Source organism: Apus apus, chromosome 16, assembly GCF_020740795.1.
Source record: "Apus apus isolate bApuApu2 chromosome 16, bApuApu2.pri.cur, whole genome shotgun sequence".
NCBI lineage: Eukaryota > Metazoa > Chordata > Aves > Apodiformes > Apodidae > Apus > Apus apus.
Genome location: NC_067297.1, coordinates 4,705,590 through 4,728,726, shown reverse-complemented (window position 1 = coordinate 4,728,726; position 23,137 = coordinate 4,705,590). Strand labels below are relative to the sequence as shown.

Sequence of the window (23,137 nt, the reverse complement as noted above, 5' to 3'; positions counted from 1 at the left end):
ACTCGAAGGGTGTGACCCACGATGGCACGAAACATGGAGCCAAAATAAAAACCAGATTCTGCATATAAGAGTATCGGTAAATGGATATAAAGAAATGCTGAATGGAAAACTAGTGAATTTTTGTCAAATTTTGCACAGGAAAATGTTGTCAAGATAGGTCAGTAGCCTACAAAAGAAATACCGCAAGAACACCCGTTAAACAGCTTCCCCAGTGAAACAACCAAAACCAGACCAGATTGGTAACGTGAGCAGAAATTACACTGACGTGCATTTGTCTGTGGCTCTCTCAGCTAACATTGAAGGGCTGGGGCTTTTTTTGGGAATCACTCACTCAACGTGCAAATGCAAAGATACCAAAAAACTTGTGGTTCACAGCTGCAGATGGGAGCTGTCCACAGGTGCAGACCCACCTTACAAAACCTCCCTGTTCCTTCACATGCATGAGCACACACGAGGTAGAGCATCCAAGCTCCGCAGAGCCCCGCACCCTTAGAGTGAGCAGATGTGACTGTTACAAGGAGGATTTAAGAGAAAAATCTGGCAGCTAGGAGCCTTTCTGGTGAAACGTTAGCCAGCCTGCCTTTCCCTGGGAGGACGTGCTACATAGCGTGGAGGTTCTTCTCCCAACAGGCAGAATCTAACAGATTATCATTCTGAATCATTAGGAGAACGCAACAGATCTCTGTAATGCTCAGGTATTGGATATTTATGGGTTACAATCCCAGCGAGGAAAGGGAGATGACTTAATTTTGTGAAAAAGGGATCAAGCTGAAGCAGCAGCTGATAGAAGGCCAGTATCCCTCTGAGAAGGTCATTTTCACTCTCTGCAGCCTGCCTCCCCTTACTATTTTTTCTCTACACACAACAAAATATTTCTACCTCATTGTGACACTCATCTGTCCTTTCATCCAGCAAAAGCATAGCTTATTGTTTCAAAATGACATCTTTTTCTTCTTGCTTTAGAAGTCCTTTTCTATTTTGGAAACACACAGAGAGGGAAACATTCGTGGCTAAACAGATTTCAGAGAGAAAGAAACGCAGGGTATTTCACTCACCTCTTCAGCACCAGGCAGGCAGCCTCCTCCTCAATCCATCAGTACAACCGCTCCTATCCACTGGCGCTTCTGCTCTCTGCTTTGGCCCTTTCTCACATCAGCATCAATGATTTGTAGACACACCGCGACTGCAGACACTAGCCCCGCAGCTCAAGCAGGAGAAAAAACCTGCCCTGCCTCATCTTCTCCCTAGGAATCACCATTAGTTAAAAACCGGGATGTTTTTCAAGGCGATCAAGGCAACACTTGTCCAGCGGCCCCCCGCGGGAGACAGGGAGGTGCAGGGCGCTCCGGCCGGGGCTGGCTCCGGAGGAGGAGCCGCCGCTGCCGGCCCGTTTCCACGCCAACCGGGGGTACCGCGGGCGGGGCGGCCCCGGGGCGGCTCCGCCGGGGGGGGCGGGCTGCGGCCCCCGAGCCCCGCCCGCTCCCGCTCGGGGCTGCGGGGCCAGGGGCTGGCGGGGGAGGGGGTTGCGGGGGGAATGCGGGGAGCGGCGGCTCCGGGGGGCTTGGCGGGGGGGTTGCGGTTCCCGCCGCCGCGCTCCGCTCCTCTGCGCTCCCGCATTACATAAGGCGCGCAGCCCTGCGCCCTGCCCGCGCAACCGCCTCCATTCCGCTGCGCGGGAGGACGTGGCGGGCCCGTGTTTTCTGCAGTGGGGCCGCGGCTCTGCCAGGATCCTGATTTTTATTATTCATTTCGCGAGGCATATTTTAGGGAGCCGGCGAAGTAGAGGGAACTGGTCACATACATGTTAGAATGACGCAATCGAGGGTAAAGGGAGAAAGAACAGTTCATACAGTTACATGGGATTTATCTACTCTTCACAGCCACCTTTTCCATCAGTCACTCGATCTCAGTACCACGCATGTGTTTTCTTCTGCTTTTCCCTTTTTTCCTGTCTGTTGCATTTCTGTACGTGTAATTTAGTACAGCTTTTTTTAAGTTACGATGAGTATAATTTTATCTCATGAATAGATTTACCCTTTTTATATTTAACTTTTTTTTTTTTTTTCCCCCCCTAGTGCCTTTTTCATTTTGGCCATACTAGAATACTAGTTGCATGGTCGAATCAGCAGCCCTGATCAAATAGCCACCATTTCTCCTACACTGCTAATTTTATAAACGTAATTTGTTCCTGATACATTTCTGCTGGAGATGGCAACAGAGACCTTCAGACACAAACAGAATGCAGGCATTTTTTCCCACAATAAGGGCTGACATAATACAGTGCAGAAAGCAGCTGATTCCTGTAAATAATCCCCCTTCCAGTACTGATACTATCAGCAGAGCTGTAGTCTCCAAGAATTATAATAATAAAATATTTTCATGTAAAACATAATGTAGCAACATTCTTTTTCTTGCGCAGAAATAAGAGCCATGAATCAGTATGCACCATGTGAAGGAAACATCTAGACTGGCAAAGTTTTCCTGGTAAACTCCTAGCATTTAAAAAGAAATGCCACGTACATAAATTGCACTGTTCTCCCAGAAAACTGATAACATTCAAATCATAAAACTGCCCTGCTTTAATAAAAAAAGATAATCTCTGCAGCTATTTTTGAAATTTTAGCTTTCAAAGGTATATGCACATGTGTCTTTCCATGCATTTAAAATTCTAATAGTGTTTGGCTTTTCCAATGTACTCTTTACTTGCAATTGCATAAATCCCTGATACAGTTATGTTGGCAAGGGAACAGAACAAAAAAATTGTATCTGTGGTAACTGAGTAGTCTAGATAATAGGATAAAAGAACAATAACAAGGTGTACAGGTTTAATCTGATATTCCATAAAGAACAAGTAGTTACTATAGAAACTGTGACATTACGTGGATCTTCAGCATAGTACTTCATATGTGAGAAAAAGCATCTTCCACACATTAACCAACTTTGGCAGAAATAACAGCATCAGCTATCATCATCCTGTGTAGGAAGATCATCCTTCACATGCTTTCTACAGATTTCATCACTTTTAGGTATTTTTCAGTTGATACAACAAAATGCTTGCTTTCTGGCAGTTTTGCAGGAGGCCCTGCAGGTTTTGTCAGTGAAGGCATGATGAGCACACAGTACACGAGTAATGGAACAGGGCTTTCTCCAATAAGTTCAGGTGGTATTATTTCAACACCACCGTATGGGAGCTTGATGTTGATTAATGGCAGAGTTAAAACCCAGCTCATCTGAAAAATACAGCTGGCTGGAACCCTCAACTGCACAAGTTTCACTCAACTTGCCAGAGCTATTCATTGACCAAAAGCCAAATCCTTGCCTGTTTACTGTTGCTTTCTGTTTGGGATCAATCAAAATAACTGCATTCATACATGTTTAGCTTGAAGACAATAGTGCTAAAAGCAGAAATGTGCTCTTAAGTGGAAATTCCCATAGGGATTTTACTAATCAATTACCCTTTATTATACCATGACAACATCCAAATATTTATATGCACACATGCAATGTTCTTGGTGAATGTACATCTCCAAATGATAGAGGGTAAATTGAGAGGCCGCATCTGGTCTGTAATAAAAATATAATAAAAGACATTTTGTATTTCATTCAATTTTCTACCAAACACCCTCTTTTTAACAAGCAATTGTAGATCTGGGTTAGATATTTATAGACGGGTCTGTGATTCTCTTTGAGCATGAAGAACTGAACTGAACATTTAGAGAAGAATAAAAAGGCTGTATTTTTATTTTTAACCATTTTTCTCACGTGGAAGAGTTTAAAATAGCATCAAGTACAGATGACTGGGATCTGATATTTATAGCTATCTGGCATGTTGTTGCTTTGTACCAGTGTCTGTGAGATGGTGGGGAAAAAAAAAAATCATGAATGCACCTTTCAGCAGGTGGGATCAGCCTGACCTCATTTGGCTTTATCATTTAGCGTGAAAATTCACTTTCTACCAGGATTTCAGCCTTTTGTCTTCTCACATCCTTCAAGTAACTGAGGGTTTCACTTAGTATCAACTGTTTACTCTTCCTACGAGGTCAAATCACGGGAGACACTTGAGAACTAAAGATAAATACTCCTCTAGTTTTCCAGCAAACAAAAAATTTAAAAAGAAAAAAAACAAACAACCAAACTAAAAATGTTAAGTACCTTACGTACATTCCTTATGGTTTTATTATGCACCTACTGAATCTGCAACTCCCAATCATTGGCTCAGCTGCTGAATTAGCATTTACCACTGAAGCCAAATTGAGAAAAACAAGCATTAACTCCAGCAGCTGGTGGACAGCTGCTTGGAGGCTGGCCTGGAGCCTTGGAAGATAAGCTGGCTTTCCTGTGCAGCTAACTTCATGTAGCCTGTCCTAGGCTTTGTGATGGACGTCAGCTCCTTCAGAGCCTTCATGGGAACAGAGCTACAGAGATACCGTTAACACAAGATGTAGTTCTTTGTAAAGGACCCATCCTTCAAGGTTGCATGATTATGTTTGCAAAAACCCCACAGAATTAAGGTTTTATTTCCTCATTCTTCACTATTTAGGGCAAAAGAATAGGGAAAATACTACACCCCCCCAATTTTTATCCCAAAGAGAAAGGGAGGATCACTTAGTAAAGTGTGAACAAAAGATCCATGAAGTGTGAACAACTGACCAAATAACTTGGGATCAAAATATGTAGATTATTTGGAAATTACACCCAAGGAGATGCAATTAAGCATGGCCAGGAATTTTTTGAAAGCAAAGCTTTTGAAACAAAAAGTACCTGCTTCAGATCTCCTAGTAAACTGGTGTGAGCAACAGGCTACTGGTTACTCTTGGGATACCCTCTTCCCTCCTGCAGTCTTCCCATTTGATTACTTCCTTTGTTTTCCACTTTGTAAGAATGATGAAATATTCATTGAAGCAGTGAGTTGAAAGTAAGTCTCTCCCACTGGAGGATACAGGTAGACATTTAGGGTTTGTATAATTGTTGCAATAACAAACAAACAAAAGTAGAAATGTATTGATTTCAAATAGTTTTGGTTTTGTCACTGACATTCTTGCCAGATGAAGAAATCTCAAATTGGGGCCTCAAAATTTCTAAGTACCTGTTTTTAATAGGTACTTAAGAAAAAAATGTTATAATTTGATGTCACATTTCTTTGTATCCTTCACACATGATAACTGTACTTCCTGTAGGAACCATGAGATACAGCTCTAATTTCAACAGGCAGTAGTATTTGTCCCTTTTATTATCTTGTGTCTGATTAACAGGAATAAGAAATTGGTAGTACAAAAAAAATTACTAAAAATTTTGTGTGAGGAAACAAAGGTAATTCTGGGAAGCTATGGAAGACGAGCTGGGAACATCCAGGTAGCTTTACTATGGGGACTGTAGATGCCAGAGCAGTTCCCTAAAAATCTGCAACATTGCCATCAGGCCTGGACCTAATTTTGTATCTACATAAACAAAAAAGCTATTCCATACATAGATCTACCAACTGGTGGTCCTTTATGAAGGACAAAGTAGACATACAGAGTTGCAGCTTTAGCCAGTTATAACTGATCACTACTTCTTTTGTGAAGCATTTTTAGACAGAGGAGTGGAAAATTGTGCAAAAGACTGGTCTATGACTACATTAGTGATAAACTAATAGAAAACTGCATAAATGTGACTGCTGTTTTTTGTTATTTACCACTCCCCTTTATTAAATTCTTTGCTCTGTCAATGACCTGCACAAGATGGATTCAAATAACAAATTACTTAGGAAGCAATTCAGCCTCCAGATATGAGTCTTCAGCACCATTTTCAGCTTTCAAAGGTATCCCATCTGGCCTCCAGCTGTAGCCTAGAAGTGTTCAGGTGTCCTGTAGGTCTTAAGTCATATCTGACACTTCCAAGCAATACCTCAGGTACATGAGATACAGATACATTTCAACATGACATGTGAAACCTGCATGAAGCCATCTGAATCACTTTCTTGCTAACCAAGTGATGGAATCAATTAAATGGACAAAGTACATTATGCTAACTTCAGCTAACAAATGAACTTACTAAACTGATAAACACTTGATCAAATCTTTCAATTAATGTCATTCTCAGCCTTATAACAATGTTATTTTTAAAGCATATTAAAATGGCACTGATTTCTGTCAGCTGATGAAAGAGTTTCTGGTATCTGCTGTAATTGTTGTAAATATGATACTGTTTTCTGCTTAACTGTGTTTTGAATACGGTCTATATAATGTTCTTAAAGATAAGCATATTAGTAGCACTGTTGAAGTGCTTAATCTGGCATGTTTACAGAAGTTAGACCTAATATTTTAGTCCAGCTTCATTTCACTGCCGTGGCTTGGGACCCAGTGCACTAACTTATGATAGAATGTTATGATAGAAAAGTCTCTTAGCAAGAACACCTTCATTCCTTCACTTAGCCTCAAATTGGAATGCATCCCTAACCAGAGAACACTGTATTGTTCAGACATGTGCCTGTTTGTGATAGACTCCTCTCAGCCAAAGCCTGTGACTTACAGCTCACTGGAGGAAGAAGGCACTCAACCCAAGAGCAACACTTACTGGTGAGGCACTTCAGAAAAGAAAGCACCCTCAAAGCAGCCCACACCTTGGCAGTCTGGTATTCAATTAAGATTTAAGAATCTTTCACAGCTGAAAATATAGACTAAAAAGTACTGGAAAGCACTATTGTAGAACCTCACTCAGAACAGAATGCAATTTTCATTGAGTAGTATAAATAGTTTTCCTTAAGGACATGGCTTCCCATGGAAAACATGGAATTTGCACAGCAGCAGGTCTGAGTGGCAAGTGGAATCTGAGCCTGCCTGTCCGTACAGCTCCACTCATGTCGTGCAGCCATCTGGGCCCCTGGCTCTAATCAAGATGTGTTTCTTTTACTCTCATTTCCAGTGAAGTTGCCAAGCCAGACCATCTGAAGCAGAAAAGCATCCCACCCTCTTACAGTCCTGTGCTCTTCTTTTCTTAGAGGTTTTATCATTCAACTGTGCTCATCCTGGCACCAGTGTAATCAATGTGAACTGTAGGATAAACCCGACTTACTGCAGCTTTGCCAGCATTCTAGATCAGCAAATATAAGCTGGGGATTTGTCAACACTACTGTTTCTCCTATTTCTTCTATCAGGTCATTCTTTAAAGTAGCAAAAAAATAAATCTCCCACCCTTCTAACAATGAAAATAATATAAAAGAGGAGTGCTTATATAGTGAGAATGAACTAATGTTTCCTGTAACCTCCTCCTTTTGTCCCCTGCCATTATTTACAGACTTTCAGTCTGTTCAGTTTTCAGTCTCTGCAATGATTCATATAGCAAAAGCAAGTTTATGTTAATTTTCAAGATTAAATTCCTCAGTACCTAACATATAATGAATTCTAGGTATTTTGTTCCTTTAAGCCTCTCATTTTTATTTATTGTTTGACAGTAGTATAATCAAACCTACTTAAAAAGTTCCTTCTTCATATAACTGTTTCTGATTGACTGTGATTCAGTTATGCTATAGAAGTTTAGAGAATATTTTTGCTATCAAAATTAGACATTTATCCTAAGAAAAACCTGACAAAATGAATGCTTTGAACAACTTTTTGCCTCTTTCCTTCCCATCCACTCCTTTTGCCCTGTCCACCTAGACAATAATCTGTGAAGGAAATGAGCTGTCTCTCATGCATCTTTACAACAAGCCTCTGACATAGCAGACCTTCTTTTTCCATAGGAATCTCTAAAGTTTACTACAGTGTAAAGAAACAACCATATGAACAGTTGTCAAACTGGTAATGTGTTCACCTTACAGTATGAATTTCTCTGCAACTGAAACTTGCTGTAGTATTTGTTAACACTTCCTACACTCTTGATGTACATGCTTGGTATAAAGTATAAAATGCAATATTGAAGTTAGTGTTTGTGAATGTGCCAGTCCGAGTTCTCTGCTGAACATACCCTGTGCTACATACAACAAACTCAGTGTTTTCTGTGCATGCTGTATTTCACAACAGGTACTCATGGAAGCAGAATGTCAGCAGGGTCTCTTACGGCTAAGGGCTGCCCTCATCCCTTTTGGTTTTATCTTGTAGCTTCAAGTGTGGCTTAAATTTTCTCTATAGTAATTGATCTGAGGACTTTGGCACAAGCAGCACATGTGTCAGCTTGCTTTCCTTCTTTCATGCATTTTGGCAAAGCCTTCCCTATGAAGGAAATAAATACATTTCAGGATGACATTTCCTTCTTCATCCAAAAGAGCAACACAAACAAAAAACTTTCTGGGTTATTTCCAGTATTTAATTTTTATGATTTTTTTTAAAAACTCTTTCCGAATAAAGGAAAGGTACTTTTTCAGAGAAATAAAAGCCAAGAAATTTCCTCATTTGTGTGACCAATATGCATGCAAGATCAGTTGAATGCATGTTATACTTATGCACATGCATTAGTACCCTCTGGTATATAGGATGATCATGAGTATATCTATAGATTAAGTAAGTTATAAATTTTGGAAACTTAAAGATTAATTCTATGGAAGGTGCAAGCAGCTAGAGTTCTCAAAGGCAAAATAAAAACACTGCAAAAAATGTCAATGCTTGTACTTCAATGTGCAAGAAGACTATCAACAATTAAAACTAAGAAAAAATATTTTAAGTCAGTAATACTTTATTCTATTTCACCTTCATTTTGATTGTTTGCTGTCTTGTGTATGATAATGTATGAATACAGTTCTATGAAAAGAAGGAGAATTCGCTTTCCTTTTGGAGACTCCCTTCTGATGCTGTATGAATGACCAGTTATCCAGCATTCATGGATTATGCACTACTACAACAGAGAGCATATTTCATTATCTCCACCAGAGAGGTTTGATGATTTTACACTAAAGAATCTGAGACTGACATCAGTCAGGAGCAGAGTAGTTGTCTTGGTCAATTATTCACCTTACCCTGTAGATATTTCTTTCACAAAATCAGAATCCAGGATTAATTTTTCAGGTTGGAAACTGCCTCCCTGTGAAACACAATTCTACTGTAATTCCTCCCCAGAGTTTCCAGAGATGCTGTGATAAAAGACATTTTGTAGACCACAATTTTTCAGTTCTTTAGCTATTACTTCTCTTTCCATAGGGCATAAAGTATTTCGATGGTTAAGTCCATTGCTTTCAAGGAGAAGGTCACAGGCAGACTTACTACCTAAGTTACTCTGTTTCTTGGATTTCTAGATGATCATAAAGAAGCTAATGCAGATACACTAGTTGTAGTTTCTATGTTAAATATCTTCAGCTGTGTTTTCCTATTATGATTTCATACATGCCAAAGCAAAGATTCTAACAACAAGAAGATATGCAGGAGTCTCATTCTTTACTGAGGATTAAGAACCTCTTGTTTATCACTCCAGTCTTTCCTGTCCCTTGTTAATGCTTGAAACCTTTTGGATTTTTAAAAGGATCCCCAGAGGCAGCCACATCCTATGCTTCTCCAGTTTACTGCTGACTTTTAAATATTTTTATAATGTTATTTTCTCCTAGGTCTCTCATTCAGATAACATCCTGAAATACTTAATACTGGAAAACTTCTCAGTGGCTTCAGAAGCAGATCCCACAATGCTTCTATAAAGTTTACAGCTATTATATTTTTAGTGAGGATCTGACAGACACTGCTATTCAGGCTGTGATTTTATACCTGATAAATCCCTAGGGCTGTCGTAAGATAAATGCATTTATCCAGTGCACAGATTGGAAAGGGTTCGGAATGGAATTGTTTAATATTTTTAATCCAATACAAATATCTGCAGTGATTTCCTCAGTTGACCAATTACTAGTAGCTCTTCAGGTAATTTAAACAGGGACTTTTCACCTCCAAGTCCTTTAATATAAGAGATATTCTTTATCTTTAAAGATATCCATCCTTTGGGACACTATTGTTTATTCCTATTAAATTATCAAAAGACAGAGGATTATTGTTGCAAAGAAGAATAAAATAATCTGACTTTCAAATATGTCAACAGAATTTTCCTATTCAGTTAGAGGAATTCATAAAGCAGACAGGGTACAGGCCAGTATAGGCAGGCTCTGTTTCATTTAACGTGCTCTACCTCCTGCTCCAAACTTACCAGAAAGAAATTTAAGTCCAGTTTTATAGTAATATTATATTTAATCTACTCCCTGACACAGCCTGAACGCTGGGAGCACTGACTCAAAATGCTGAATCTTAACATTAAATTAACTACTGCAGGGCTCTCAAACTTTGCTCTTGTGACTGGTGACTCAGAAATCTTCTCAGGGAGTCTAAAGAATCATTCTTTTTTTCAATTTAAACAGTGGTAGCAAGGAGTTAGTAAGGAAGGTGTGCTGGGGAGGGCCCTGCTGCAGTCCTCTCTCGTCACTCGGAAAGGAAACCTCACACAAGCATTGCATTTTTAAATGTATATGATATGTGCTGGCATTCACCAGTGTAGTAAACACTTTCTTACCTCTAAAATGGTGCTAAACTATTGCAGTGCTGGCAAGAGAGCTGCGAGGACCAGAACTGTTCTCAGGATCATTTGGAACTCACAGTTCCTGACCGCTCATCCTGGGATGCCACAGCTGCTGTGCGCTCGATGTGTTGAGAGCACACCATGGTGCCAGGCAGAATTCCTCCTTCCCAGTGTGTCTGGCTCTGCTTCTCTTCTCCTTGTGGGCCCCTTCCTAAGCAGAAATGCTGTTACTGAGCATTTCAGATACTTTTGTGGACATCTGAGGTGTTAGCAAAACATTCATATTATAGACAATCTGTGTTCACATGTTATTTTACTGAGCTATACTACACTGTATGTCACTTTGTGGCCATGCATGAGGCACATGCTTCATACTAAAGCAAATATTTAAATGGCTTTGAGTTGAAAACCAACATTTGTAATGAAAAGGATTTGTAATGTGATTTAATTGATTTATGTAATTGAAAACCAAAACAAAATACCATTGTTACGTACTAAAAATGACTCCTTTGTCTTCCACAAAATTTAACTTGTTCCCATGCCCTGCAGCTAGAACTAAAAGAACATAATAAAATGGCAGCTCCTCTTTGGGCCTGGTTTTAAAAAGAGTCAGGAAAGGGAGGGTGAGAATGGCCAGAGGGTTATAAGAAAGAATAGATGAGTGCTTAGATAAAAAGCAGCCTAAGGGAAGATTACAAGTTCTTAGAAAAATAGATCGATAATAATGTTAACCATGCAGCTGCAAATGCTGCTATTTGCATTTTGAAAACATTTTCCCCTACTAATTCACTATGCCCAGGATACCTAAACACTCTCTGCAATAGATAAATCACCTTTGATAGGGTAGTATTTTAATGAAAAGTCAAGATCCTAAGGATGCCACCACATTTTCCAAAGTAAGACTACCAGAAACACCAGCTTACCTTCCCCTCCTATTGATTGCAAAGTAAGATGCAAGGATATGAGACTGCTCTAATTTACAAGTAACTCTCAAACAACTGTCCACTGATTTTGGCTCTTCTCTTTTCCCTTTTACCTCCCTAGATATTTCACCCTTTGGTTCTCTTAGGAAAACCATGACAAATTTCCACCTGGAAATATAAGTCTCAATATTAGGTAATCTCTTTTTGTTGTTGTTAATGGCCTTCCTCTACACTCTCTCTCTTCACCACATTGAGACTTTTGACAAGATCAAACAATTCATTTTTGTTTCCATGTTTGTATCTGGGAAGTTCCCCTTAGTAGCATGACAGTATTTCAGATAAGAACAGCTTGACAAAAATGGTAGATAAGAAAGTTCTTTGTACACAGGCCCAGCCTGGTAAAATAAAACATATTTCAAAAAATTAAAACGGCCCATACAAAATAAGCACCCACTATCTACATGGGGATTTCTGACCACAGAATAAATACCTCTTAATGGCTCCACAAAATAAAAGTTGTCTCAGACAACACTCTGTACATTATCTTGCCAGCTTATTGAAACAGAAAGACAAAGTGGCTGTGTTGTATATTTTGCATTTAGGAGCTGCAGTGCAACTATAAAGAGTAGCACCAAAAGAAAACATGAAGTGCAAATGCAACAAATGAGGGATGTCCAGAGTCGAAGAAAGTCAATAAACATTACCAGGAAGGGCCAAGACACACATTCCTGTCCAGTTGAATCTATTGGTTGAATACATTAGGAGATAAGTGAAAGACACACAAAGAAGTGAAGACTGAATGCTCTAGAGGAGCATGGATTTCAAAGTTCACTTCTTTGCTACTGTTATTTACATTTACACAGTGTTATCTTATCTAGAAAAAATGAAATTACTTTAGGATGAAGTACTCCAGTTCTAGGTATGATTTATGATCATCTGAGACTGCTTTAAACTACTACCATGGGAGCAGTTTGCTAGTGCCCTACTACTGGGATTCCATAAGCTTTCCCAGCCATACCCTTGGTGTTGTCTAACCTACCTCAAACCTACAACCCTAATCCTTGTGGAGGGAGGCTGGAGGGCTTTTTACTATGCAAATACCACACCACCCACCACCCCCCCTCCATCTAGTGGTACACAGAGCCAGAGCTTCAAAGATAATTTTTTTTCACTTTCCTTTCCTCCTTTGCCTTTCTGACACAGGGAGAAATCCTTGTTTTTGAAACATTGTTACCTTCAAGAGTAATTAGTCTGAATCTGTTCTTCCTTATTATTTATTTGAATTCTCACAGCAACTGACAGGGCAGTAAAAGCCATAATCATACCATCCCTAGGCATTTATTTGCATTAGTAAAGTGAATCCTAATAAGTTACTAACATAAGAAGTGATTAAATGTCAGCAAAACCTCAGAAATACATACAGAGTAACCTCTTGATTGGAATCATGTTTTTCACCTGATTATCAAGTTGAGGGATTTCTGCTCTGCACTACTAAGGGCCATCAAAATCTCTTTCCCACTTGTCCATTTATCCCTGACTGTGGAGATTCAATTGAAAATACCTTGATGACTCTTAGCCACAAAACTTCCTTATCCATACATGAATCATTTTGAAAGAAGCCACATTTCTCTTAGCAACCAAAGAACCAGTCTTAGCAACAAGACAGCTGGAGAATTTTGTTTTCACATAGTTACTCGTGGACAGTACGTTCTGCATTCCTCTTTCCCATGGCATTTCTGCTTCCCTGCTGGCTGTGTGTTGAGTAAAAAATGGTACAAATGAGACACTTGATCTTAGCAAAGCCATCACTTGCAGGGCAGATGACAATCTTTCTACATTTGATGCTGTTTCCTTTAGGAGATAGTGCAAGAGCATTGACTGCTGGAAAGCTCCAAATTAAAAATTTTCCCCATGACAGAATTAGTATAAAGAAAAGTATGAGGAAGCTGACAGTCTCCAAAACCTTGACTTCCCCCATAGAAACCATAGTGGAAAATCAAAGTATTACTTCCAAAGGCTCACATCTCAGCCTCTCTTAACATCTGTTCGTGTGGGAGCAGTCAGAAAGGATGGAAATAAGGTGACATATATACATATATTTCCAATACTTTCTTAGGAGGAATAACTTTTGGAGAAATATTATAGTGGGGGAAACCAGGAACATCAGATCAATTGCCATTTTGGTTATTATCTGGGCTGATGTGTTTATAGGGCTGTTGGGGAAGCTTCCTGAGGTAGCAATGCTAAGATGGCATTTACAAACAGACCACTGTTGTAGTCGTTTCCATCTCTCAACCCCACATCTAAGGAAATGAGTTACCAGATGTATTTTTATCCTATTAAGAAGTTCAGAGTGCAGGTAGAAATCATGCAGCTCACACCTCACCCATTTCCTTCTCTGTCTCCTCCTGTAGGGGCTGTTGACATACTGCATGCTGGTTTGATCCCCTTCCTAGTAGTCAAATTGAAGACTGAGCCAGATGGAATCCAGGAGCTCATCCTAGATACACTCTCCAACTGTCTACATGTGGATGCTTCTGAAGCTATAGCAGCTGATGCCATTACTATCCTGAAGGAAAAGCTCACACACCCGTCAGCAGTCATCAAAAGCAAAGCAGCTTGGGTCCTGTTAGCAATTGGGTAAAGGAAAAGAAATCTGTCTATAATACCTAAGCCCAAGAAAATTTTGTGAGAGAATCAATGTCATTACTTTATAGTTGTGTCCCATTTCACATTGAAGCTGTCCCATTTGACATGCAAAGCTGTATCAGCCTGAATGCACACATAGGTAGAAGACTTCTTAAAATCACAGCTGCTATAAATCACCTGAGAAAGCAGATGCCAGTCAGGAAATGTCATTCCTCCTCCTTCCATTTGTCCTCAATATTGGCAGTGTAATCAGGATTTTTTTTCCTGATACAGCAGTGCTGAGAAAAAAATCTTGGCTGAGAAATCATGTGGAAACAAGATTCTGACCACTATGGAGGTAGAGAGAAGCTCCTTTATTTTTTTGGACAACTGCCCTCTCTCAAAAAATTAAAGGTCCTGGGAAACTTTCAGAGTAATTGAGGACAGAAATAGTTTTCTGACACAGGCTGCTACATACATCAGTGATAGATCAGGCAAAGCAATCTTTATATTAAATTTGTGTATCAAACACTGGATGAAAGGAACAACTTAAGTCCTTTGTCCTGCAATCACAAAATGTAATAAAATTGCTCAACAGATGTCTAGTTTAAAAAGGTCTGCAGATCATGTAGTTCACATAGCAACTGGCACAAAACACTTCTAATGTCCTACAACAAAGCCAGAGAGTATAGATAACATGAGTCAGAAGAAAAGCAGAAATGCAGCTAGAGTGTGCACAGCAGGTACATTCTAGGTTCCTGCAGTGGCTGGGCCAGGTTAAATATTCCCCACATTAGAAAGGCTGGAAAGAGAGAGAGAAAACTGACCTGGGAGAAGAATTAATTGCAGATGCCTTATTTAGCAAGTTTTTTAATCTGTATAAGGCTCAACAGCCAGGTTTCTAACTAAATTGCCATTAGGATCACCAGCACACTTAAGCCTACATCCCGTTACATGCTGCTGCCCATCAATTTCCAGTGTATCACAGAAAGTAAAAAGAAGTCCAAACAGCACCTAAAAGTAGCCTAAAAATAGCCAAGCCCACACAGATAGGTTAACATGATATCATCAGTATTGTATCAGCAAGTAGATTTAATAGACACCAGGCACAAACAGATACCCCCTTTCTTTTATTTGTGGCTGGATAGTGGTGCTTGCCATCTGTCTAACAGTCAGAACATTGTGACTCCAAAGAGAAGGGAGAAGAGGGCTGTGTCAGCTCTGTTGTCACAGAATGAAGGAGGGCTGTGGGGGTCAGGCATGGGGAGGAGCTGTGGGCAGCTGCACAGGCAGCAGACACAAGTCAGGAAAGCAACTGAACCATCTTTTCTGCACAGCACTCACCCGGACGGAAAAACCGACATATGTGAAGAAGTTACTCCCGTGCTGGTGAGCCTGCTGACAGATACAGATCCTGAAGTCCAAGCTAGTGCAACGGGAGCACTGATGTTTGCTACTATTAAACCTCAGGGTGAGAGGCAGTTCTGTTGGGATACTTGCTGGAAATCCAATTCTAAAGCAACTTAGTAACAAAACCTTTGCTCCGCCACCCCCAGGCCCTCAGTTTCGGATAGTGTTAAAACTCCTTCAAAAACCTGCAAGATCAGGACACTTCTTCAGATCTGTCTCAAGCAACTGCTGTTTGTCCCCCACAGTGTCTAGGGGGGACATTTATTCATTTCAAGTAGGTCAAGAAGTTCTTTCTGTCCCCCATCTGCGTCATTTCCCTCCCAAACGCTGCTCCAGAAGGGAATATTTTCTGTTCAAGTCCAGACCACACAAAAATCCACATACCTTAAGCTACTCTGAGTCACCAGTCCTCCACAGAGGAGCACTACTTTCTGGAAGCTCTTTTTGTGGTTAGAGGCAGTTTCTTTCTCACAGCTGGGAGAAGAATGAATATTAATAAGGTCTGTAGTTCTCCCAGGTAACTTACATGAGACTGAAAACATTAACTGCTAAATTTTCAGTGTGATGAATGAGTAATTAGACATAAAAGACTCTTAATAATAGCAGTTGTGTTCCAGTCATCTTCTGCAACAGTCCCCCTGGCTTCCAAAGACACCACAGGAGTGGATGTCAGTGCTTGAAGTGTCTTTAAAAATAAAAGAATGGAGGATGATTCTAACCCCCACAAATATCATTTTATCCTATCATTCAGTGCCTCATATATCTTAGATAATTTGTTGCAAATTAAATAATGATGTGCAAGGCAGATAATGTGAAACAAGAAAGATCTTTCTTCTAAAAAATAAACAGGTGGCAGCTAGCCTTGGTCTTCAAAAGAAAAGCATGTCCTACCTCTTTGCACTGCACCCTCTGGGGGTGGGCAGAGCTGTAGCTGGGCAGGGAGTAGAAAGCAGCAATTCAAAAGCATGTTGACTAGATGCAATAACACGTTTTAAAGCCAGTTTACTTCTCTCCAGGGAGATTCTCAGCCTTACATGCTGAAGCCATTCCACCTCTACTGAAGCTGGTTACTGAGGAAACCAGCAAAGCCCGTCTGAGTGCCATCAAAACCCTCACCATGCTGGCTGAGCTACCGGGGGGCCGCAAGACACTCCTGGATCACACAGACATATTTCAGCCGTGCCTGAACGATCCCTGCATGGCAGTGAGAAGAGCTGCAGAAACTGCCATCAGAGTCATCAAATGGAAACCTTTCTGAAGATGTGATGTTTCATAGAGATCTATTGCCCTCTGCTGTTGTCAGGCTGTGTAAGTTGCATGATTATATGAGACCTTCAAAACCAAAACTGTCTTCCTTGGTTACTCTGGATCAGTTCCTCCTGAAAAAGTCATTTGTAAACACTTTCACAGCTATATTGCAGGTCACAAGCAGAATAATGGAGAAAAAGAAAATTTAGGAAGTATAGAGTTCTCCACTAAGAGTTATTTCCGGAGTTATTGAGATTTTCCTGTCATACAAGAAAACAATCCTTTTTGTTCTCTTGATAATGTTCTCTCTTTTTTTTGTTGTTGTTTTTTTGAGACCTCAGCCTATCAAACATTAATCAATAACTAATTATATAAGAAAGGTTCACCATTAACCTCTCCAGCAGTCTTGTCTATGCTGATGTCAGGAATTCACATGAGTCTTGCTGCAAACATTTGTTGAACATGGGGCTAGAACCATTTAGAGCATCATCACAGAAAAAGCAATGGCATTGGCACAGAAGGGTGTCTCAGAGAGAATTACGGGGCTTTCCCAGCCTAAAATATAACCAAATACTTCTCAGCATGGTTCTGAAAAATGGAGCTGCTGGCAAGAGTTGTCAGCAGTAAATATAGTGGAGATGGACCCTACTGCCCTGGGCTGTTTCAGTAGGATTTTACCCATGGTGTAGTCAAGACAGGTCACTACAGAGATGCTTCCAGTTCCTCTGTCTGCAGTTGCAAGTATGTAATTTAAGAGGTTTCAACAAAAGGCCTGGACAAAAAATAAAGCAAGCTGGCATGGCAAATCCTGGCCTTTCTCAGCAACCAAGAAAGGTGTCATGGCACAGGTGACTCAGCTTCACAAGAGATCTCATTTGTTTTCACTCAGGCTTTACTCTCACATGGTATTTTTATATCTAGAAGTCACCAAGCTGTAGCTACAAAGAGGCTGCATCATCTCTATAAAGGGATTATTTGTCAAGGCTGCTTTTCCATTGCAGAAGCCCACTGTCATACTGCAAACTGCATTTCCCTTATACAAAGCTTAAACTTACTCTGTAGGAGTGATTAAAGTTAATAGATTTCTCTTCCATAACCTAACCAAAGGGTGAATTTCCTCTCCTCTAAAGATGTGATTTAAAAGTATTGAGTCAGTTGAATTCATTCCCTCTGGGCAGGATCTTGGCAGAACTCTGCCTTTTGAACACACTCTGCATACATAAGGCACTCATATGTAATACATATTGATGCCAGAGTGCATCCCATTCAATAAAAGGGAGCCAGGCAGCTTAATAACATGCTAAATGTTCAGTCCAGGACTAGGCAACAAGAGAGAATGGAAAGGCTCATCTACACTTACAAAACTGCTGCAGGAAAGTACAGTAACAATGATCATTTTAGCTCAGCTCCAAACTTCTGTCACAGCCTTCCCCAATAATTCAGGTCACACTTCAAAGAGTTAGCAAAATAATTACCTTGTTCAGATGTAGAAATAAGACTATCCAGACTGAACTGCTCTGACAAGAGGAAATTTAGCTGACTTGGACCTAAGTACTGCATTCTGAGCATCTGCCTGATCAGTGCTTTACAGACAATATAAACTGCTTCCAAATATGATACCAATGTTCTTGCCTCATATACATGCACAATAAAAAAATGGAACAAAGGCTTAACTGAACTCTGAAATCTGGATGCTAGTGGTACTCCTTCCTTGTCAGTTTTTGTCTGAGCACTGATACATCTAACAACATAACTTATGGTATTTTAATCACAACAGTAACTCCATTGGGCTGCAATGGCCATGTACTGCTCATATAAAAACCAAATTTCAAAGTTTACATACAGGACAACCATGATTACTTTTTTTTTTTTTTTTTAGCTTATAAAGCTTTATATACTGAAAAAAGATATTACAGATATTATAATTTAAAGTAAAATACTGAGGTGTGGTGCAGTTTTCTGCAATTTATTGGAGGGACTGCAGATGCTGAACATATGCAGGAGCACAGCACAACGTGTGGCAATGGTGGCAGAGTTAAACAGCCCACGTGAAGCAAAGGATGCTGCAGGGAACACAAGCTAATGCAGACATAATCCCATGTATTGCAGAACATTGTTCTGTGATGTTTCTAGAGCTGTGTTATCTTGGTGTCCAAGCATTTGGTGTCTCATAGTGGGTTACACTGTAGGAGGCCAGTGCAGGAGAGTGTACAGCACAGGCATAGCAAAGCCCATCACAGCACGGGAGACAGGGAACAATGCACAGATCCACCTGATACAGCAGAGTTACCACCTATCTCTTTTGTAATCCTGACTGTACTGAACCTGTTTGACAACTGAAGTGTCCTGGCACATTCTCCATAAAGAGATCTCAAATCTAATTGAAATTAGTCAAACAGGTAAAACTCCTAATGTCCCAGTGTGGTTTGTAGACATGCTTCGTTTTTATGTTACTTGGCAGGAAATAACATACCTTGTTTCACTAGAAGATACAACAAAAAAAGGGAGAAATATAATTTTATAGAGCTCATACTATAGGCCACCCATATATTTAGAAGCAAGGCACAAAACCAGCATGTAGATTTCAAGACCATCCACCAATGTTAACAGTTACTAAGATGTCAAATAATTTCTGGGATATATGACAGTGTGTTTCTGAATCTCTCTGGTGAAGCAGTGACTATAAGATGGGAGGTGAGAGTTTACAGCTGTGAAATAGTAGTTGGGAAATCAATGCAATCAACAATAAGTCCTTCAAAAAGTTTTCATAAATCAAGAAGCCAATGGGGAAAAAAAGGAAGCATCCAAGCTGACCCAAAACATACTTGGAAGAGAAGACGAGTAACAACGCAGCAGCATGAACAGAAATCACAGGGTAAAAAGAATTGAGTAGAAGACATACACCTGGACTTTCAGGTCTGGAATTCTCAGTGCTCTTATTCATTGTTAAATTAACTTCATTTCTACAATATAGCAAATAATAAAGAATTTTCAAACAAAAGTACCCCCACACCCTTATGATTAAGGATTTTCTTTTTCCTTTGGCCCTAGCAGTATTTTGACTTCCGTCAGTTATTACTTAACTGCTGAGTACAGTGTTGCCCTTAAGACAGTGCACAACATGAAAAATGCATCCTAAAATTCTTGTACTGACATTCTGATAAAACAAAAAGGTCACCTGTCCCAGCAAGTCCAAGGGCAGGAACAGTCTGGGTCATGTTCCCTATTAACTTCACCACCCAGGTGATGACACAGCTGTTACACGATGTTAAACAGGCAACCTGCAGTACCAATAGTTTTCTATGTGCTTTTCTTTCAGAAATTAGGACATGTTTTCTGACCCCAGTCAGAGATTTAGCCCTAGAGACATGCCTGCTGGCTTTGCAGTTCTCTGGGTGTTGAACATTCATTCAACATGCAGCTAAGGGCCCGGGAAAGTACTGAAATACAGTGTGTATGGGGAGTGCCATGGCTGTCTATAGCTTTGGAAGGAGACACAACAGTCCCTAATTTGTGAGGCTGGGCAATTAATTAGCACTAGGTGGATCAAAGAAACACAGCTGATGAATGCTTCCCCTTGAACTGACTTTGTTTTCAGTTAGATGCACTCCATAATAAAGCTGCCACAGACATGGTCACAAAAAAAATAGATCCTTTTGAATTGCTTCATACACATTATAAATACTTACATTAGCATGCCAGGGTCTGGCACTCTCATACATTATAATTAAACTCATTGTTTCAAAAGAAATGCTGTTTATACAGCAAGTCTTCACTTTTAGCACACTGTGACCCACAGTGCTCTATGCTACCATGACATCAGCACCCAGGCAGATTTTTAACATCAATGAAAAATTATTTGTCTTTTTAGCTTGAAGCCAACAATTATTAAGGCCCAGATATAATTAATATGGTCCTGGGTCAACAGCAGAATTAATTCAATTACATTCTACACAGACCAAGTTTTCAAATCAGCTGCCTAACAGTTCTCAGTGATACCAGTAGAATATAGGACAGTTGTATTCATGGGAAGCCAGACCTTCTATTTCATGCCTTGTATCCCAACTAGGCAGAGCTCTTTTTGAATGCACAAAGGTTTGTACTATTTTTTTTCTAACAGTTTTCAGAAGGTTAAAAATCTTACGGCTCTTAGTTCTTGCAACTACAGACTCATTTCCCCGTCTCCATTTGCTTTCAGAAATCCAGGAGTTAGAAACCATTCTGTCCTGCTCTGGAAAATGGCAGCTTTTAATTCTTTCTCTTCATGTTCCAAAGCAGGAATACTCGAAGTAAGATGATTTTTGCTTCCCACCATGACATTTTCCATTTTAAAAAAGAAATACACATCGAATAAGAAATGCATAGAAGCAAGAGATTTTTCTAAGAACAAAATAGAGTCTGGGAAAGTCAGATTTGACTAACTACATTAAACCAGAAGGACAGAATGTCTTTCCTGCGGCTACACACAAAACTAAGATAATGAAAAATTCAAGTCCAGGTCCTATTTTTAACTCGACAAAAATGTGCAATTTGAATTAATGAAAAACATTGTAATAATTTAAGACACTTTTCATATAAGCTAAGTTTTTAAAGTTATAGTCTCCAATACTGTAAGTAAAAAATGATGCGCAGAGTAAGGACAAGACACACTTACCTCAGCCTGGGGTTCCTCCAGGTACCCTCAGAAGAGCAGGGAGCTGCTGGTGGAGCAGGCACCGCTGCTCCAGCCTCACCACTGCCAGGGCAGGGCACAAGAGCTCCGGGGAATACTTTTCCACGGCTTCCCGTGGTAGATGACAAGACGGAGCGTTCTCAGGAGGGACAAAAAGGCGCCGGTTATAGTCTTTCCTCAGAACAACGAGCAGGCGCTGGAGCCAGAGCAGTTTCGCTCCATCCTTTAAGCTCTCCAGCACAGGCCTGCAACAGGCGCTCCATGAAATAACGCCATGAGCTGCCGACCGACGCCTGGGGCGGTTTTCCGGGGGTCCCGCCGCTCCCTCAGGGCCGCCTCGGCCTCTGCCGCCGCGGGCTGCGCTCGCGCCGCCGCCTTCCCGCCCTTTCCTCCGCCTCGGCGGCGGCCCCGGCCCCTGCCGCCCGGGCCCCGCGGCCTGCAGACCTGCTGTAAAACCTGCTGCCCTCCTCAGAACAGGCACCCCGCAGGCTGTCAGCAGCCCCCCTCCATGTAGGGACCCCTCTGTCCCAGCTCAACGCTTCAAGGACTTCAACTGCCCGCAGACAAGGCTCTACAGCTTTGCTCCCAAACACCAGTCGCTGCTGGCGATACATCTATTTACCACTGCTCTTTGCTTCTCGTTTTTGTGTCAGCTTTCACTTCATGTAAACACTGCTCGTTTTACCAGTCAAGCAAATGAGTTGGCCCAGGAGCTGAGCCCATTAGCAACGGCAGCTGCTGAAGGTGCTCTGATCACGATGGTCACTTGTGCTTGGAAAACTCAGCCTTGTGCTGTGTCCTAATTCATCATGAACAGACGTTTTTGTTAAAACCAAGCCATGGTCACTGCAGATGTATTCCAAATTAAGGCACAGACTGTACCTTCCTTCCCCCATGCTGGCATTTCAGTGCATGGGCTTTTTCTATAACAAAATACAATTAAAACCAAATTCTAAGAAGAGAGTGTTCTCATGATCAGTAATAATTAACAATTGTGAGATGCTCAGATGCATGTTATGAGTGATACAAAAATAGGAAAACACAAAAGAGTGGTTACCTCTTCTCAGGATTTGGCCTGAAAATTACTTAGTAATTCTCAAATGTAAGATCTGGTTTGTTTAGTGTGTGTTCTTATATGTCAGTTTTGCAATTGGCTTATAGTGCTACTAGGTCCATTTTTTATTTTATTTTGTGCAGTTCCTTTAAAACAATTATGTATATCTAACTAAAGTCCACTAAAATAAGCTGTAGTCCTCTTATTTTACCTGACAGGGTAAGCTGGGAAGTCTCAGGATCACCTGAAGTAGAGTTGTATTATGCTGTACATGCCATGCATGTGTATAGTGCTATTAGCCAGAGGTGGATCTGGAGTCTCTCCACTACCCAGAAGTATTTCAAATTTACAGTCAAACATGGAGAACAAGATGTGCTCACTGTTCCCAATGATAAAGCATGAAAATTCTTGGACAGTGTAAGCTACTTTTTGAGTGTTGTCTGCACAACAGCTGTAACATGGACTGAGTTCCCATGAGAACTGAATAAAAGCCACTTTCTTCCTTAAAATCATGAAGCTGCCTTTGAATGCAGTAGCTACCAACCTGAGGTGGCATTTAACTATTAATCTGAACATAAAAAGTTTTATCCGCTGTCCACAGTACCAGGCAATTTTTCTATGAAATTCTACAAAATTAGAGGAGTAGTCTAAGCAGCAGCCAAAATTTGTGTAAACATTTGAACTCTGCCCTCTACAACATCCAGTTTTTCAGGAACAAAAGCAGGTTGCTGAGCACAGACA

At 40.6% G+C, this 23,137-nt stretch overlaps 2 protein-coding genes across 3 annotated transcripts in view; one reads left to right on the top strand and one right to left on the bottom strand.

Moving 5' to 3' along the window:
• The window catches only part of GNAZ (G protein subunit alpha z), a 52,573-nt gene extending 51,206 nt beyond the window's left edge, over positions 1-1,367 (bottom strand). For both annotated transcript variants that reach the window (XM_051634217.1, XM_051634218.1), the window contains exon 1: positions 1,056-1,367. The gene's annotated coding sequence lies outside the window, so the exon portion shown is untranslated. The remainder of the gene's footprint in view (positions 1-1,055) is intronic.
• RSPH14 (radial spoke head 14 homolog) overlaps positions 1-18,914 on the top strand; it is a 77,528-nt gene extending 58,614 nt beyond the window's left edge. The window contains exons 4-6 of the mRNA XM_051634219.1: positions 13,799-14,024; positions 15,350-15,483; positions 16,439-18,914. Of these exons, the coding sequence (XP_051490179.1) occupies positions 13,799-14,024; positions 15,350-15,483; positions 16,439-16,680 (602 nt within the window). The 3' untranslated portion in view covers positions 16,681-18,914. The remainder of the gene's footprint in view (positions 1-13,798; positions 14,025-15,349; positions 15,484-16,438) is intronic.
• Positions 18,915-23,137: the final 4,223 nt, after the last annotated feature.